Genomic DNA, 17716 nt, shown 5'->3' with positions numbered 1-17716 from the left:
ATGACCGATAATGTTCACTCGCGATGCTATTAATGATTGGTAATGTTCACTCGCAATATCACCATCATCATGCCATTGCGCTCGCGTCTCTCATCTCCCCATGGCTGTTGCTCTCTCGCCCGGCCTTGCTCATGCCCCCCCCCTGCACCACTCGAGCCCGCCGTGTGGAAGGGAGGGCACAACCCTCGATCCCACCCCTTCGCAGGCCACGCTCTCTGTGGTGCAGCCTGACCTGTCCGTGCGAGCATCTCCTCTCCATGGCTGGCGCTGGCCTTTCTCCAGGGCCTTGTCGCGGCCATGGTCTTTGCCTCGAATAGGTCCTGTGCGTGGGAGCCACGCAAGGCTGGTGCAAGTCCCAGAGGGCGGCTGGTGTATGTTTCCACATGCATTCGCACTCGCACTCGCCTCGTGCGGATCGATCTTGCAATGTGCTGGCTTGGCTCCTCGCAGCGTCAATCAGGGCAGGGCTGCCCATTCCAGATCGCTGAGCCCGCTCGATCCGACTTGTCCAGCCCGGCCAGCCCGGCCAGCCCCCAACCAAACCCAGCCAAGTCGGCCGGGCCACCCGAATAAACTCCATCGGTACCTTTGTCGCATCATATCGCATCCCGCTGGCGTCATGCTCTCCGAGTCCACTCACCAGCAGCTCGTCAGTGTCATTCTCACGCATCTATCCACCCAGCCGCCTCAGACCCTCGACAGCCATGGCAAAGAGATCACCCTCAACGAGCTGATCGACGCCATTCTACGCGACAACCCCCAGTTCGCCGATGTCTGTAGGAAGACGCTGCGGGTGCTCGTCAAAAACCTCCGCAAGCAGGAGCGCAAGAAGGCCGAGCTGCATCACCAGCAGACCCTGGACGAGGCTGCTCGCCAGCGGCAGGAGCACATCGAGGCCCAGAAACGCGCAAAGGAGAGGCATCTGGAAGAGAAGCGCAAGGTGTGGGCCGAGCAGGAGCGTCGTGAGAAACAGGCCGAGCTTGCTGCCCGGGTCCAGCGCACCCTCGAGCGGCGAGCGCAGGCCGAGCTGGCCCAGAAGCTCTTTGAGAGCAAGCACCGGGTCAACTATGCAGAGCTGCCCCCGCTCTACCCCGGCCCTCCAGGCTGGATCCGCGACGTGACCGAGATCCCAGAGGGTCTGCGTGGGATTCCCGACGATGGCATCGCTCTGCAAATCAAGAACTACATCCGCCATCGCGAACTCGACCGACGCTTTGCGTATCTGATGGACCAATACGACGGCCTCGGCGGCACCGACGCCAGCCTGAGCTACAGCCAGCACGAGCAGCTCTTCAAAAAGGTCGGCTTTACGCTCAAGCCAGTCTCGGACAAGCTCAAGAGCGGCTTCCAGATGAACCTCGACTACCTACTCAACCACGTCTCGTACGATGTCGCCAAGGATGCACCCCACCAGCTGCGGAGCTGCGAGGAGTGCGGTGAGCCCACCAAGAACGAGTGCCGGTGCGGCGAGGCCTTCTGCTCCAAGCGATGCCAGCAGACGGGTTGGCGCACCCATCGATTCGTCTGCACAGCCATTAGTGCCTCCAACGAACATGTCGATCGGATCACGGCCGAGTGGTGGAAGGCACAGGGCTGGTCCGAGGAGTTGCCTGCCGAGAGCGAGACCGCACCGGCACCGAGCAACCTACAATTCGGACGCCTCTTTGACGACGTGCTTGCCCAGCTTCCTGCCAGCGACCCGGAGGATGGCGAGAACGACAGCGGCGAAGACGAAGACGAAAACGAAGACGAGGCGGAGGAGGAGGAAAGTCCGTCCTCTGACTGAGGACAGCCCTCGCGGGTCGATGGCCGTACTGCAGACGAGGCCGAAGCATCGACTGCAGGTGAATCATGGATCTGCTCTGCCACACACGGAACACGGTCTTATAGCGACAAGTGACAGCGTCCTGATAGTATTGAACCAACAGACGGCGGTTCCGCCAAGTGGTGACAAACAAGTGGAGCGACAGTGGCGTTTTGGTAGTTGAAAGTACATGGTGGCTTGGGCCTAGAGAGCAGCCTACAAAATGCAAACCACAAAATGCAAACCGCAAAATGCAAACCACAAAATGCAAAGCAGAGACAAACTGAAACAAAAAGAGGTTCATCGACATATGCATAGACAGACGACTGTGGGGCCTTCAAACGAACCAGGGAAGGGCTGTGCTGTGCTGAGCGTTGCCTGCTTGCATTTGAATGCAGCAGTGTCCTGGGGCGACCAGCCGCGCTTTAAAAGATCCCGCTGATCGAGACAAGCGACGACAGGACGATCGCAATCGCTGCCCAGACCACTCCCTGGCGTCTCGAGACCGAGAGATCCGAGGCCGCGCTGGCAGACGGCTCGGTGGAGCCCTTCACAAAGTACTTGCTGCTGTTGGTCCAAGCGGTGATCATGTCGAGGGCAACCTGGGGTTGGTCGTAAGGAACGAGGTGGCCGGCGCCGTAGATCTTCATAAAGTTGAAGGTGTCGTAGCTGCGGATCTCGCCAGCCGGCTGCTTGGTGCTCGGGCTGATCCAGATCAGATCGGAGGTGTTCTGGAACTGCCTCTGGCCAGGCCAAGTCAGGTTCAGAACCCATGCCTTGTTGCCGATCCCTAGTGAGAGCCGCAATGGGATTACGGGAGCGGATGTTTGTGGAGAGGTGGAAGTCAGGGCGTGGTGTTGGTACCGATTGCCAGAGCCCATGGTGGATGCCCATGGTGAGTGCCAACGGTAGGTGCCGATGGTGGATGTCAATGATGGGTGTCAAAGTGCCACGCGCGGTAGCGAGTAGTACATGCATGCTGCGAGAGCGATTGAACCGAGGCACGAACTAACTCTGTCCAGCCCAGCTTTGCTCGGCTTTGCTCGGCTCGGCCTAGCTTTGCTGAGCATTCAGTCGTCCATGCCAAAGATGGGCCACTCACAGTTGCAGATGTAGTCGGCATCACCCGCATAGATCAGGACGCTGATTCCCTTGGCCATCACAGGCGGAATATCGTTCACATAGGGCATCATCCAGTCGCCAGAGCCGGTGAAGCGACTGTACACAACGTCGGACGACATCACAAACGTGCGGTTCAGGCCCAGAGAGACGAGCGTGCTGTTGAGGTTGAGGTAGGTACTGATGTCGTCCATCATCGGATCTGCAGCATCACAACGGGTCCAATCAGCGTCCAGGCGCCAGGTTGAGCATGCCATGATTGGGAGCACAGAGGGGCCGAGGAACATATTGGCGCATCATGTTGCTCTGCCAATCGCACAGCAGGCGGTGCAGTCTACTATGGCGACAAGGGCAAGCACAATACCCACAGTCAGAGCAATCAACGACGTTAACGGAGCACTTGACACGCATGTCATAGATGTTGCGATTGTTGACGAAGGCGCCGTCCAAGACATATGTGTTGCAGTAGTCGGTTGCGTTGCTGTGGTTTGACGACGAGTCCGGGTCAGTTCAGAGGCCAGTCTCCCGCTGCCAGCACTTTCCTCGGCCAGGCAACACCTACGAGCAGATTCCGGAATTGAGGGTCTGGTAGCAGCCGCGGATCATGTTCAAGCAGGTCGGGACGGCCGCCTGGACGGTCGCAATCACATCCGAGCCCACGATGGGGCCGTACTTGGTGTCGGCCGCCATGAGCGGGTACGACGAATACTGGTTCAGCGGGTCGGTGATGCCGTTGCCGATGGCGATCGACACCAGATTGATCGGGAGGAGGCCCGAGGTGGCGTTGGCGGTGGCATTGGCGTTGTTGTCGACGATGGCCCTGGCGACAGCGGGGACGTAGTGGCCTCCGTAGGACTCGCCAAGGGTGTGGAAGGGAAGGTGCCGGTACTGCGAGTTGGCTGCGAGGAAGATTTGCAGGAAGGCATAGACGTCCTTGGCGGCATCGGCGCTCGTGAAGGTGGCTGCCGAGGCATTGTCCGAGTAGCTGAAGCCGGTGTCGACGGGCTGGTGGCACGGCGAGATGGGGAGCGGGGCAATGGATACGGATGAGGCAGTGGATGAGGCAGTGGATGAGGCAGTGGATGAGGCAGTGGGTGCGAACGAATGTTGTTGGCGAGCAGCCACACTCGAGGGGGGGGGGAATGGGTCGGTTGGCCGGCCGCACCTTCCCCCGAACAGCACTGGATGACACTGCCGAGGGCGGCTCACCTGGTCGAGGAAGATGATGTTTCCGATGCTGTTCCAGCTGTACGGGTTGACGGTGGTGCCGGTGCCGCCCGCCCTGACTTGGCAGGGGCCAAGCTCCATGAAGAGGCCGATGAGGGAGGACGACCCCGGGCCGCCGTTGAGCCATAGGAACAGGGGATCGGTGGATGGGTTGCGGCGGGACTCGAAGAACCAAAAGAAGAACTGGCAACAGGGTCCAGGTGCCGGTCGCAGCGGGGACGACGTTCGGAGACGGCGTTCAGGAGGTGCGTTAGTTGCTGCGGTGCCCGGTGCTGCTGCTGCTGCTGCTGCTGCCCCAAACAGCCCAGAAGCGGGAGACAGGCTCGGCCCTCCCCGCAATACCGACATGCTTTCCGATTCCGACGTCGATGTAGCCGTGGATCTGGGCGACATTCGGGTCGCAGAGGGTTGAGTTGCTGGTCACCCGCAGGGCGTAGTCGGTGAACTGTACATGCGTCCAAACGGACCACTGCAGGCCCTGGTCGTCAACCACCGTCTTGGTCGAGAAGGCCGCATCGATGCTCCCAGGATCGGCCAGGCGAGAGACATTCCAGGGCTGGGCCGTGGGGTTCTCGACGACCCCGGACAGCGATGCGACCCGGCCAACCACGGCGGCCAGGCAACCGAGCGAGAGCAGAGACTGTATCCAGGTCATGGCAGCGGCAGGCGCCGTCGACAGGATCCAGGGCAAAGGTGGGAGGAGAACAGAACCGAAGGGATCGAAGGGATCGAAGGGATCGAACGCCGTGGGATTTGGAACACCAGGCAGTGCAGTCATGTGCGGTCACGTTGGCCTCGCCACAACCAGCTGCGGTTTGCCATGCTGCCCAGAAGCAACTTTGGTTCCCACCATCGCTAAATACTAGCAGATGGGACACTCCCAATGTCGCATGTCAGCGCAGTATGCAGTAGCCTGCATCAAGCACAGCCACATGCAATGAAATCGACTGTCGAGTGAAGACTGCCGAGCGAAGACCTCCAGTCGCTCCCTGGTCCCCACAGTCGACCTGCAGTGCAGCGATGGAAAGATGTAATCAGGACCCAGAATCAAGCGACACCCCTGGCTCAAAACAGGGTATCCTGCTTCGTTTCGGGGATGCTGTATTGAAATGTATTATTACGGCACTGATACGGGGCTCGATGCTCGTCCAACCGGTCCATCCGGTACCGTCGTCGCAAAGTGTCCGATCAGCAGTGTATATCGCGACACACCGCTGCTCTGCTTCTGGCACTCACGGCCCATCTAATTGTCGTTCGAGGCGCTCCAGAAATGACAGCTTTTCGCGGATCGCATGCGTTTGGATGTCGATCAGCGCCGAGATCCAGCCGGTGATCCTATCAGACTCGTAAAGTGCTGTGCGCCGGGCTTCTTCCCTGGCATGGCCGAGCGCCGACTCGAACGCCAGAGACTCGGTGCTCGGCGGAATCGCCCGACTACTGTCTCTTCCGGGTGCAGGCTTGGTGTCCGGTAAGCCGACGGCGCTGTTCGCTGGAGCCTTGATCGATGTCGTTGGTGGCGTTCCCGTGCCTGTTGCAGATGCTAGTCCAGATGCCACCGCAGCAGCGTCCACTCCTGGCTCTGGTTTTATCGGCATCATGGCGGTGGACGGCTTCGCTTGGGCCACGCCGCCTGCGCCAGTCGTGAGCTTGGACCCCGAGTCGGCTTCGTCGTCAAGCTCCGCACACAGGACTTTCAGGGCACCTTTTGCGGCGGCGGCAGCCACAGATGGAGCCAGCTCTCTCGCCAAGAAGCCCAGCAGTGCCACGATCGGATTCGGCGACTCTGACAGAACGCAGTATGAACTTGGCTGTCCAGTCGATGCGGCCTCGTTGGACTTTTCGATTCCGCAACAGTGCAGTGGGCCAGTAGATTCGGGGCTCGACTTGGATCGGTCGGGCTGGGGATGGTCTGAGGCAAGGACAGATTCAGCGGGCACTGTGCCAAGAAGTCTCGTCGATCGCCTCTCGTCGGATGCATCCTCAGCCGCGACGGCATCCGTCATCAACACATCGTCGACCGAGTCAATATCGAGATCCGATTCTTCTGTGTTGACGGCCTCGGCAGTGGAAGGGCCATCGCTCAAAGGCGGGCACACTGCCCGAGATTCCAACGATTCTGCTGGCTTCTGTATGGCTTGATGCTGCGATGGCTCCGATGGATGCTTGTTGGCACCGAGGTTGGCACAGTCAGCCCTCGGTACATCGATGCTCGGTGAAACCAACTGCGTGCTTGCGGGATCGACTGAGCCATCGAGATCGGCAAGAGGGCTGCGGTTGGTGAGCAGCTCCTCGCCCAGATCCAGCTGGACAAACTTCATGACGCACTCTTCCTTTGTTCGAGTTCCGACGGCCTTTGCAACTTCGGGCCACGAGTTGACGCCCAACGATTCAACGGCGGTGAGAAGCTTCAGTGTCTCGAGCTCGGTCCACTCGGAGAACGTGTTGGTTTTGGGGTTGTCGCAGGCAAGGTACTCAAACATTGACTCGAGTCTCACAAAGCTCTGTCCGTTAAACATTGGCGGGTACTGCCCGTCCAGATAGCATGTCTGGCAGAGGAGGTACTCTTTGTAGCTCGGGTTGAAGTAGATCCGCGACTTGGTAAGGGTGCTGCGACATGTGCGGCACAGCTGCGGCCGAATGAGTGATAGCGACGGCTCGTGGTAGGTGCTGGAAGGCTCGAGATCGTGGTGGTAGACGAGGTCCTGGCTCTCGCTTGTCGGTATATCCTCGAGATTGCGCGGTGTGAATGCATTGTTGAGTACTTCCCACAGCAGCCCGGAATCGCGCGCCTGGGGGGTTGTTCGGGATTGTCAACGGTGTCGGCTGTGAGCGATTGGCATAGGCGGCATTCAACAATCAACCACCATCCGTGCACCCACCCGCAGTGCATATGCCTTGATAGAAGCACCTACCTGAGCATTGATTAGATCCCAGTGCTCGAGGAACTGATGCATTTTAAGCAGATCCACTGGCTGCTGGCGGATCTTGCGGTCAATGTTGCGCAGGCTCAGGAACGACTCGGGCTTGGCCCAGTACATCTCAATGATTTTGTTGCGGAAGCGGATGTAGCCCTCAAGGTCGTCGGCATCCCGGAGCTCAGGAAAGTAAAGAAGCTCGGCTTCGTGGATGCCGTCAAAGGAAAACCACTGGCTGCGCTCAGGGAACGGAGGCCGCTCCTTAGACTTGGGCTCGTCGCTGTCCTCGTCCGCGTCGAGTGCGCTGCTGATCGGCTGGAACACGTTGGCAATCTCGCTGGGATGCACAGGCTCGTATTCGTATCGCCGCGCTCGGAACCCACGCAGGTCGTTGTCGATCTTGACCACTTTGGGGTGGGACTCAAAATCCGACTGGTTCGCGAGCGAGATGCCGTATCGCAGACGCTTTTCGATTTCGTAGCGGCCACTCGAGTCGTCCTTGTTGCGACCGAGCGACGCCAGGCTGATCGAGCGGCTCCGCGGTGCCGTAGCGTCGTCTTTCACATCGAGGGTTTCAGAGAGCCTGTCGCCTTGAGAGTCGTTGTCGTCTTCGTTGTGGTATCCATTGTGGGTTCGGCCGGCATGCGACTTGCGGGGACCCGAGCTTCGCTGGCCAGACGACTTGATGATGACCTTTGGTGCGCGGTAGGGCTGATTTGTGGCATTCACCGTCCTGCAGGCAGCTTCGCTGGTATCATCATCGCCATCACCATCGCCGTCGCCATCGCTGTCGTCGCGATCTTCGTCATCGTCATCGTCGTCATCATCATCGTCATCGTCATCCTGGTCTTGGTCCGAGTTTCGATCGTCTTCGTCTTCGTCTTCGTCCTCGCCCTCATCTTCGTCCTCTTCGTCGCCGTCTTCGTTTTGTGGATCATTGACGGTTTCGTCGTAGGGGTCCTCGTCGTCTGGATCTTGATCGATGCTTACTTCGTCCTGATCGCTCGCAACTTGGCTGTGTAAACCTGCATTGTCGTCATCATCGTCACTGCTGCTGTTGCCACTGTCGCTGTCGCTGTCGCCGTCGTCATCGTCATCCTCGACTGACACCTCCTCACCCATATCGCTGGATTTGCGGAAGGTGCTGCTCGCAGTGCCGTCGTCGTTTTCCCCGTCGTCTGGCGCCTCAATCTCATAGTCCTCTTCATTCTGAATCGTTGGCCAGGAATGGAGACAGTTCGTGCGGGTTAGCCATATGCAATCCACGCAGTGACGTGGTGCCGTCAAGGTCGAGAGCCGTGCCTCTCGCTGTGAGACCAGTACAGTGGCATAGTTACCATCCACTCGTGATACTTGAGGCTGTCGGTAAGCCAACGGGAGCTGACGAGCCACGGCCGGACGTGCGGCGGCGGCGGCTGATGATGAAGGGAGAGAATACAAGCCACGATATCAGCACGGTGAGGGCAATGGTCTGGGCCACATGGCGGGTGTATTCTTCAACCGGCCAGGTACCTCGGGATCCAGCAACTCCTCGCTGTGGACGACCCAGATGTCTTGAGAGTCCGGCTTGTACCTGGACGAAAGTTGAAGCACTGTTAGCTTGGAGCCAGGCTCGGGAGATCAGGGCCGATCGGATTCAAGAGGTGTCCGGAGTGCTCTGGTTTCCAGCCCACACCTGGACGCCATTGCGATCCGGACTCGAGGCTTTGACTCCACCCGTCCGGAATTCCGAATGACGCTGACCGACATACCAATAATGCAGTAGGCAGAATCCATCCAGCTTCTCGATAGTGCGATAGTACTCTTCGCCCGCCGACTGCGTCGGGTCGGCGTACTCGCAGATGACATGCGTGACATTCTCGTGGTCAGCCGGGACATGGATACCTGCGGGAGCGGCAAAGCGTGTCCAGAAAGCAGCCAGCCATCGACTCGATTGTCAGCGGCATGGTCAGGAGAGCAGCCGTTGATACAAACAGCCAAGAGACCAAGACAGCGCCCGGGATGTGCTCCGCCATCGGGTCCGCCTGAAAGGCAGCATGCGGACCGTACCTCCGAGATGCTCGATAGTCTGAATCAGCTCGCGCTCAGTGTCCTTTGGCAGGGATTCGACATTGACAGCAATATACTTGCGATCCAGCAGCGCATTTGAGAGCAGGTGATCCTGGATGGCGTTCAAGAGGCGGATGTGGTCCGAGAATCGGCTGCGGGCGGAAAAGTCCCAGCCCTCGAGCCAGTTGTGATCGGCCAGGAACAAAAACGCAACCGTGAGGATCTCAAAGAGCGAGCCTCTCTCGGCGATATCCTTGAAGAGCTTTGGCGGGAACCGCAGCGGCACGTCCGCGGCCTGCTGGGCGATCGCGGCCGAGTGAAAGTCCCGGAGCTGGGCGACAAAGAGCCCGATGGAGGCGGATGTGAAGATGGACGACGGGGCACGCTTCAGCGGGCGGTGCTTGCGGATGTGCTTGGCGACTCTCCTCCGCAGCGGCTCGAGCGCCGCCTGGACCGAGGGCAGCTGGTAGTACTGCTGGGCCGACAGAAGCGACATGGGGGTGTTGCTGGGGCAGCCGGCGATCGCTGCAGAGGCATGCCACGCAACGGCGAGGGAATTCGGCCGCTTCGAGCGAGAGAGGCTGTGGCTGGACGCCTCGGTCACGTGGGACCACACCGCCCTCGCGCCGTTTGCGTTTTGCAGGCGGACGGGCTGGAGCGGCCCCTGCGCGATGCGACATCTGCATCCGCACTTGAACAGCCGCCCGCATCTGCATCTGCGTCTGCATCTGCGCTGGCACAAGCATTGCACCGCATCCCAATGGAGTCGCTCAAGCTGTGGTGGAACTCGCTGCCGTATCTGCACCCCGAGGTGCTGCCCCCAAGCACGCCTTTCACTGCTCCGGGCGCCAGCAGCTCCCCACTGCCCATCCTCTATGTCTATCCAGCACAAAAACACCACATCACCTCGATCGACGTCGAATGTGTGCGAATACAGGCGTTTCTGTCCTTCTACGGATTCAACCATGCCGTTCGAGAGACCTGCAATCCAGAAATGTCTCCATCAGGTGCGTCGCAGCACCGATGAGGCTGTGCCCATCCGACGACTTGAACTCGGCATCCGCACCGATGCATCTTGGGAAGGACGGCAGGCCGGCCAAGACGGAGGTGTTCTGCACCGGAATCCACAGCCGCTCGACTCTTGGAGCTTGCATCTGACCCTCATCTGACCCTGTTTGACGGATTCCAGGCCAGCTTCCGTTCCTGGTGACGCTCGACAACAGAGTGCTCGCCGGGCGGCAGATCGTCGACGAAGTCGCAAAGAATGTAGGTGCCACCATGAACAGCAAACCGAATCGCTGGTCTGCGACGGGGTCCTGAAATCCATCTGCCGAGACCGCGCATCACCCGCCTTTGCTCGTTTGGTCACTGCACAGACCGTGGGCATGAATGAATGAATGTGCCCGGTCTTGTGGAGGACACTCGACTCGGAATCGTCTCCTGGATCATGCTCTGGGCTGCTCTCTGAATCCCATGTCCTCGGGTCCATTGACAGGAGCACCACCCAGCTGCACGTTGGCGAGATCACTGATCTGGTTCATGTCTTGTTCCTTGCACAATCGTCTGCCAACAACCGTGACCGGCTCCAATCAATATCGCCCCCCTCGATGCTGCCCACAATGCCATCCGATCGGCCACCTGTATCCACATCCGCATCTTCATCCATATCGGTGGCAGTTCCCTGAACTGCATGTCAAACCCGATCTCGACACCATGGCCTTCTCGAGCCTTGCCGACTCTCGCCTCAAGCTTGCGCTGGTAGGGACTGCCGAGCCGATGGTTTGGTAATCGCCTCGAGTGCCTGCTATGAGCGACGCTCACATACTAATTTCATGTCGGCCTCCCCACCGATACTGCATGCTTCATCGAATGAGCAGACCCACAGCCTTTGGTACGACATCAAGATTGCCGAGAAGCTGCTGCATTGCAGGTTCAGTCAATTGGCTTGGCCGCTTGGGCCTGTGGTTCTGCGGATCAAGCGGTCCGAGGAGCTCGCCTGGATGCTGAATCGCAAGCCAGTCTTGTATCGAGATGAGGTGGGCGCCAAGCGGCAATCTCTCCTTCCCCTCCCCAGCGGCAACAGTGCGGAGGCTCGGTGGCTGGCAACTGACAGACGCAATGATGCATCTAGATTTACCGCGAAGCCGAGCAGGCGCTCTCGGCGCTCTCTGTCAAGCTCGGTCAGCACTCGTACTTTGGCGGCGTCAGGCAAGTGCCGCAGCACCCATCCACACGATCCCCAACAGTGATGACTCGATAGTAAGCCCTCATCGACCCATGACTCGCCCGCTAATGCTCGACATATCGTATTCGTCCCGCAATCGCAGGCCGTCGTATCTGGACGCCACAGTGTTTGCATATCTGCACATTATCCTCTCGTTGCTGGCTGGCTCGGACGAGACCGAGCTCCGAAAGCTGGTTCTGCGCCACGAAAACCTCGTGCAGGTAAGCCATCGCATACGGTCCGCTGCTCACCCCCCCCCGTCTGCGACATGAGTAGGTGGCCATCGCCATCCCGTGAATGCGCTCCTGCTGAGCACCATGGCCGCCTTACATCTCCGACCGTTCTTTCCCATCGCACACAGTATGCAAAGCGGATCTGGTCCACCTGGTTTGCAACCACACCGAAGCGCAACGAGACGAGCGGGGATGCATAGATGCCGCAACAACGACCGAGCCGCTTTAGCACCGACAGACCAAGAAGCCGGAGCAAGCGACAAGGCACCCACCCACCCGCTCGCTCACCACCACCCCCTCGCCCAAGCCTCATTGCGCTTGATGAAATACATCGACCCCGCATACAGCGTTCCTAAAACGGAACGGGATTCCCTGTTTTGAGCCAGGGGTGCCGCTTGATTCTGGGTCCTGATTACATCTTTCCATCGCTGCACTGCAGGTCGACTGTGGGGACCAGGGAGCGACTGGAGGTCTTCGCTCGGCAGTCTTCACTCGGGAGCTGATTTCATTGCATGTGGCTGTGCTTGATGCAGGCCACTGCATACTGCGCTGACATGCGACATCGGGAGTGTCCCATCTGCTAGTATTTAGCGATGGTGGGAACCAAAGTTGCTGAAGTGATCGATATGTATATATTTCAAAGAGCCTGTTGGAACAAGTTTACCATATCTCGTAATAATCGAATTTCTTGTTGATTTCACTGCTTTCAGCCAATCGAGTACGTGCGAATAGTCGCCATCATATCAAGTAACTAATCACGAATATCAACATTATGATCAGAAGCAATACACGAGATTTGGACATTAACCAGGGTCGATGCTCTGAAACCACCTTCAACTCTTGGTTTTCAGGAAATTGTCCGGGAAGAGGAATCATTACCGATTCACTTTCGTCTGGTCCCAATTCCTTGTTGAGCGAGGAAGCTTGGGAATAATCCTCTGGCTGGGAACCCCGGTTTGAAGCTGTGCGTTGGTCCTTGTTGTCAGAATCATCTTTGAGTGGTTTTGTTGCTTCAAGTTTTTCCACGGCCTTCGCCATATAATATTGATAGTTGTTTTGGAGGTCAGAAGGAATTGTGTTGACAATATGTTGGTAGAATGATTGCGCATCGACAGTATTTCCGATCCTCTGGCATAGCTCAGCGAGCTTCATCAAAGAATTGATTTTTTCTTCGAGAAAAGCACTGTCATTGAATGCTTCTAGAATTTTGCCTGCTTGCGCGATTGTTTCAAGAGCGTCGGTGAGATGTTGATGTTCAATATTGAATACTGATGATTCTATCAGAACTTTCACATAAAACAGTCGAGGTCGTGCGTCCGTGTTCGCTGCGCATACATCAAGAGTATCTTTCAATTTCCTTGCTGCCACATCGACGTTTTCGCATTTGAAGTAGAGCTTTTGAAGTCGCTCAAGTATCGGCAAATAATGGAGAAAGAGTTTTTCAGTGTAATTCTGGAAGACGTATTCCCGAACCCACTCAAATTGTAAAATGGCATCATCGATTTTGTTGAGTTCCTGGAACACTAGGCCCTTTTGAATATGAACTCGAAGAATGGAAGTGCAGCATTTGATATCGACTTGGTCATTCAGTCGATTTTGACAATTTGTAAAAAACGTAAGCGAATCCGGATAAAGTCTATGATCAAAGGCGATCATTCCCATTTGAAAGTAAAGATCGACTGTGGCTGCATTGTCCAGGTATTTCTGATATAGATGACTTGACAGCGTTTCGAAGTGCTGAATGAGGGAGAGAGGCCCATTTTCACTCAATTTCAACAGTGTTTCTTGTGCGACTTTCTGGACCCCGAGCAGGTCCAAGTCCACGGACCGTTTAAAATATTCTCGAATTGCGTTTTGAATAAGGGGATGCATTGAGTAATTGTCTGTCGATCGCAGCTCAATTAATCCTGTGGAGCAGAGAGACCGAATATCGCGAGACCCTGAAACAAGTTACTTGGACAATAAGTGAGAAATAACAAAATATAGGCAGGTATTTCAAACCTGATGAGCGTACGTACCATCGGATTTCATTCCAAGGCTTTCCCCGATTTTTTGAATCATGACTGACGAAATATTCAGGTTGAACATGAAGCTCAAAGCACCAAGAATATTGCATTCACGCTGAAATCCTCGAGTAAATTTTCGCTTGAAGTTCAATATTGCTTCCACGATGATCTTCAATGAGCTTTTAGGGGATTCCAAGTCCGATACCGACATTAGGGAATTTTTGAGCTTCCTGCGTGAGTCAAATGTGATCGGCAACTTGAGAAGGCTAATGAGCAGCCGGAGAGCAAGGGGGTGATTGAAACATCCTTGGACAAGACTTCTGAGCCCAATTTCTTCATCCATACCGTATTCACCAATTTTGGCTACCAGGATAGATTTCAAATAATTCATTGACACTTCGGACTCCCACCGAGATATAGACAAGAAGCAAGCATCTCCCTCATCTGGCAACTTCAAAAATTCTGATAGCCCAGAGAAATCGATAAAATGAGAGTTTGTTGATGAAACAATAATATCCGTCCGCTGTCCGACCTGAAGGGGCGCCGAAAAGACATCTTCCAACAGTTTGGTGTTGCTGAAATTGTCAAGAACAATTAAAAGTTTTGATTCTTCACTGAAGAATTTGGTGGCATATTCGACGATGGATTTCACTGAGGAATCAGAGAAGCTGTTTTGGAGACTATCGTAGATGGCATATTTTGTATCACAGTCGATCCATATTACTTTTGAATACTGGGGAATTTTCATCAAGTCAATTTGAATATCGGCTCTGGTGAAATCGGCTAAAGTAAGCTCGCCCATCAGAGCGGCGATCATTTGCCTCATGAGGACAGATTTTCCAATTCCAGTTTCCCCGGTCAAAATCAATCGGCCAGTACATGTGAGGATTTTCATCATCCTCGTGATTTTAATTTTGTCGATATAAACATTGGGGTGAAATGGTTGAGTACACGAAATTGTCTTGGCGGACTTTGACTTTTGAGAATCGTCGAAAATGGTATTGAGAAGTGGAATGGCCATCAAATATGGCTGATCCCGATCACAATAGCAGCTCGTCAGATGTTTCACACTTGTGAATAGCTTCTTCAAATGATCGTACATTGGTCTGTTATAGGACATTGTACTTTCAAAGGCATCATATGGAAATTCGGCTTTTCCTTCGTCATTCAGCCTCAAGAAGTGCGCGACTAATATTGAGCCGGCGTGTGAAGGGCCAGACACCGATTTTATTGGTGCCCAAGAGGAACTGGCTTCATCCGTCTCATAGTCCTTGATAATCTCCTCCATCAATTCGTGGGTAAATACCAGGATGGTGGTATTGAAGCTGCCATTTTGGGGAAGTGGGTTGATTCGACGTTTAAAAGAAAACGGAATGACTTGAAATTCGAGAGACTTGAAATGACGACGAAAGGCAACCTTTCTCAGGACGTCTTGAAGCGCAGTTGTAGCCTGGCAATCCCCGTTGGAAGAAAGCAGGGTTATATTGTAATTGGGGGCGCTTGATGGCATAGCTCGGAATGGCTACTCGAAAATGCCTGGATGAATTGGGCTCTCGAGAAAAGCAGCAATTTGACCTCACCGGTTGCCCTCAGCGTATTATCCTCGACGAGGGGTCCCGCACCGAGGAGCGTGGGCCGCCTGCGAAACGTTTCATTGAGCGACGAAAATCGAGGACACGCGCTCGTTTGCCCCAAAACTCCCTCGGCCGCAGCCGCGTGGACATTATTGCAGTCAGAAGTCTTGCTTCGCGTGAGAGCTTCAGATCAAGAATCCTTGGTGAATTCTCGCACAATTTGTCTTGTTGTCGCTCCCAGTCTCAACTATACGCCTTCACGCTGCTCTTGCATAATTTTTGCAATGTTTATCTAGTCCACTTGTTAAAATTAAAGGATTTCCTTTTGCAGAACACATATTCAGGCGGGGGCTATTGTCTCCATAACCAAGTAGCATGTACGATCGCCTCTAGTAATCAGACTTTCAATATTTGCCATATTTTATTCCTTGGACAGGTCTGATGCATGCGGTGGGACAGGACACGCCTCTAGCTGAGAGGGCGGCTGGCAATTCCATATTTGTACATTTTGGGGAAGGGGCGTCGTGAGGCTGGTTGAAGTTTTATCCATTTCCGCGGAGCATGCTGGTGGCGTCCGGGTTTCTTGGGGCAGATTCAGGAGGAAAAATTCAAAATGGGATATGGAGATTCAATTTTCAGGTGCGTCAAAAAATTTTACCGACTCGTGATCATTATTTTCCCCTGCTCGACAAGGTTTAGTGGTGAGTGAAGCGGCGGTCCAAACAGGGAAGAGTTGCGCAATTCGTCATCCCAACGAGGCTTGGTGTTGAGTCGAACAAGAATCGTTTTGGGGAAATGCCGTCGAGGGGCGAAAATTCATTTTTAAAATCCCAAACCATTGGACTATTTATTGGCATCGTGGTTTCGAATCGCTTCCTTCCTCCAAAACCGAAAGGTCAATGATTTGAACCCGCGAAATGGATTCCCTGATAGAAAAGAGTAAGAACCTTATTGCCTCATTGCATGTAATCATATTTGAAATTTAAAGCATTTAGAAACCGATCAGATAATTATTGACTATGAGGACAAAGATTTCGATAATATCATAATAAGCTGTGATGACCAGCATCACAACGGACCAATGAGATTGTCCCGCATGCTCTCGCCCTCCGCACCAATCATGAGTCCCCACGTGTTTGTTTGCCCCCATGCATGAGCACGCGCCGTTGCCACCCGCGTCTACTGGTTTCCTGCCTCCCCCACCGCTCGGCACATGTCCCCGGGCTGTGCCAAGCCTCTCTCGCTTGCACACCAGCCACTCTCGCACCCCCTTCTCGCTTCTCTGTGATGCTCCACCCTTCTCGCCCACTTTTGCCCCTCGACCTTCTCCCGGTCTATAAATAGCCCTGCATGTCTGAGCCTATGTTGAACACCAGTTCGAACAAAACTTGTTCTTTGGTGTTCGGGGCTAAAAGCTAATAAAGCTCATACCAAGCACTTGGTCTTCGTCCTTGCGCTTGTTCACTCCTTACACTTTGTTCGAACTCTCTTCTACTGATACCACCTGCTTGGTATCTTCCGCTCCTAGCCCCGCCCCTTTCCTAGTCCTGTCCGAACCTCAAGCACACTTGTGTCTGAGCCCTCTTCGCTCTCCTGTTCTTGAACCTCCTCGCTTTTTTTTTTTTTTTCCCAGTCCCAGTCCCAGTCCCGCCATGGATCCTGCCCTCGTGGACCGCCTCCGTGCCTTGGAGGCCGAGCTCGCCGAGCTCCGGACAGCTCGCGATGCTCCTGCCGCTGGGTACAGCGTGCAGATGCCGGACCGTTACGACGGTAACCGGCAAGGGTTCCGGGCATTCGTAAATCAGTGCAAACTGTATATACGAATGCAGCCCCACCGGTTCCCTGCTGACCCGATTAAGGTCGGATTCGTCATTAGTCTGCTCACTGGACCGGCTCTCCAGTGGGCGACTCCGATGCTTGAGATGGGTGATCCCCGACTCAACTCTTTTGGCGATTTCCTAGAACGCTTTTCCAAAGTGTTTGACGACCCTGATCGGGCCAGGACTGCCGAGTCAGTGATCACCACACTGTCTCAGGGCAACCGCCCGTGCGCAGTCTATGCATCCGAGTTCCTTCGTATTGCCGCCGATACGACTTGGAACGACGGTGCAAAGATCTCGTTCTTCCGACTTGGCTTGTCGGATGATGTCAGAGACGAACTTTCGCGAGTTCGCCCTCTGCCACGAGATCTGGAGGAGTACATCGAGCTTTGTAACGAGCTCGATGCACGAATCCGCGAGCGCCGTCAAGAGCGCCGAAGCACGCCTGCCCGCTACCGGTCTTCCCAGTTCGCCTTTGGTTCCGCCTCCGCTGCCGTTCCCGCCATCGCTCCCGCGCCCGTCCTCGCTCCGCCGCACCCCTCCTACATTGTTTCCGAGCCCATGCAAGTGGACTCTGCCGTCTCTGGACCCCTGACCGCCGAGGAGAAACAACGCCGCCGCCGCTTTGGACTCTGCCTGTACTGTGGCAAGAAGGGCCACTTGGTACGAAACTGCCCCGTCAAGTTTGGATCTACCAGAGCTACCGGACCGCCCCCTGGACCTCCCGGCCCGAGGATCATCCGCA

At 55.6% G+C, this 17716-nt stretch overlaps 5 protein-coding genes across 5 annotated transcripts; 2 read left to right on the top strand and 3 right to left on the bottom strand.

Annotated features, from left to right (window-relative positions):
* Positions 1-302: 302 nt before the first annotated feature.
* BJ171DRAFT_635262 (uncharacterized protein) lies at positions 303-2007 on the top strand. Its single transcript, XM_053115687.1, has one exon. The coding sequence runs from the start codon at positions 374-376 to the stop codon at positions 1784-1786; it is 1413 nt and encodes a 470-aa protein (XP_052962608.1). The 5' UTR covers positions 303-373; the 3' UTR covers positions 1787-2007.
* On the bottom strand, positions 1883-4856 carry BJ171DRAFT_524220 (Alpha/Beta hydrolase protein). The gene is made up of 6 exons (XM_053112556.1): positions 4497-4856; positions 4133-4333; positions 3486-3928; positions 3292-3404; positions 2907-3125; positions 1883-2594 (listed from the first exon to the last, which is right to left on the bottom strand). Exons 1-6 carry the CDS (start codon positions 4803-4805, stop codon positions 2230-2232), a joined length of 1650 nt encoding a protein of 549 aa, XP_052962607.1. The 5' UTR covers positions 4806-4856; the 3' UTR covers positions 1883-2229.
* A 526-nt stretch (positions 4857-5382) lies between these two features.
* On the bottom strand, positions 5383-9610 carry BJ171DRAFT_478686 (uncharacterized protein; the record flags this gene model as incomplete). Its single annotated transcript, XM_053108907.1, has 7 exons — positions 5383-6939; positions 7063-7776; positions 8056-8373; positions 8403-8480; positions 8578-8638; positions 8817-8949; positions 9115-9610. 7 exons carry the CDS (start codon positions 9608-9610, stop codon positions 5383-5385), a joined length of 3357 nt encoding a protein of 1118 aa, XP_052962606.1.
* Positions 9611-9791: 181 nt separating this feature from the next.
* BJ171DRAFT_247947 (uncharacterized protein) lies at positions 9792-12040 on the top strand. Its single transcript, XM_053106655.1, has 7 exons — positions 9792-10121; positions 10304-10380; positions 10792-10872; positions 10992-11150; positions 11246-11322; positions 11442-11559; positions 11700-12040. Exons 1-7 carry the CDS (start codon positions 9875-9877, stop codon positions 11769-11771), a joined length of 831 nt encoding a protein of 276 aa, XP_052962605.1. The 5' UTR covers positions 9792-9874; the 3' UTR covers positions 11772-12040.
* BJ171DRAFT_247948 (uncharacterized protein) lies at positions 12041-13649 on the bottom strand. Its single transcript, XM_053106656.1, has one exon. The coding sequence runs from the start codon at positions 13441-13443 to the stop codon at positions 12310-12312; it is 1134 nt and encodes a 377-aa protein (XP_052962604.1). The 5' UTR covers positions 13444-13649; the 3' UTR covers positions 12041-12309.
* Between the last annotated feature and the right edge of the window lie 4067 nt (positions 13650-17716).

This window comes from Polychytrium aggregatum (assembly GCF_025602895.1).
Source record: "Polychytrium aggregatum strain JEL109 chromosome Unknown BJ171scaffold_55, whole genome shotgun sequence".
Lineage (NCBI taxonomy): Eukaryota > Fungi > Chytridiomycota > Chytridiomycetes > Polychytriales > Polychytrium > Polychytrium aggregatum.
This window is presented reverse-complemented; position numbering and strand designations above follow the sequence as displayed.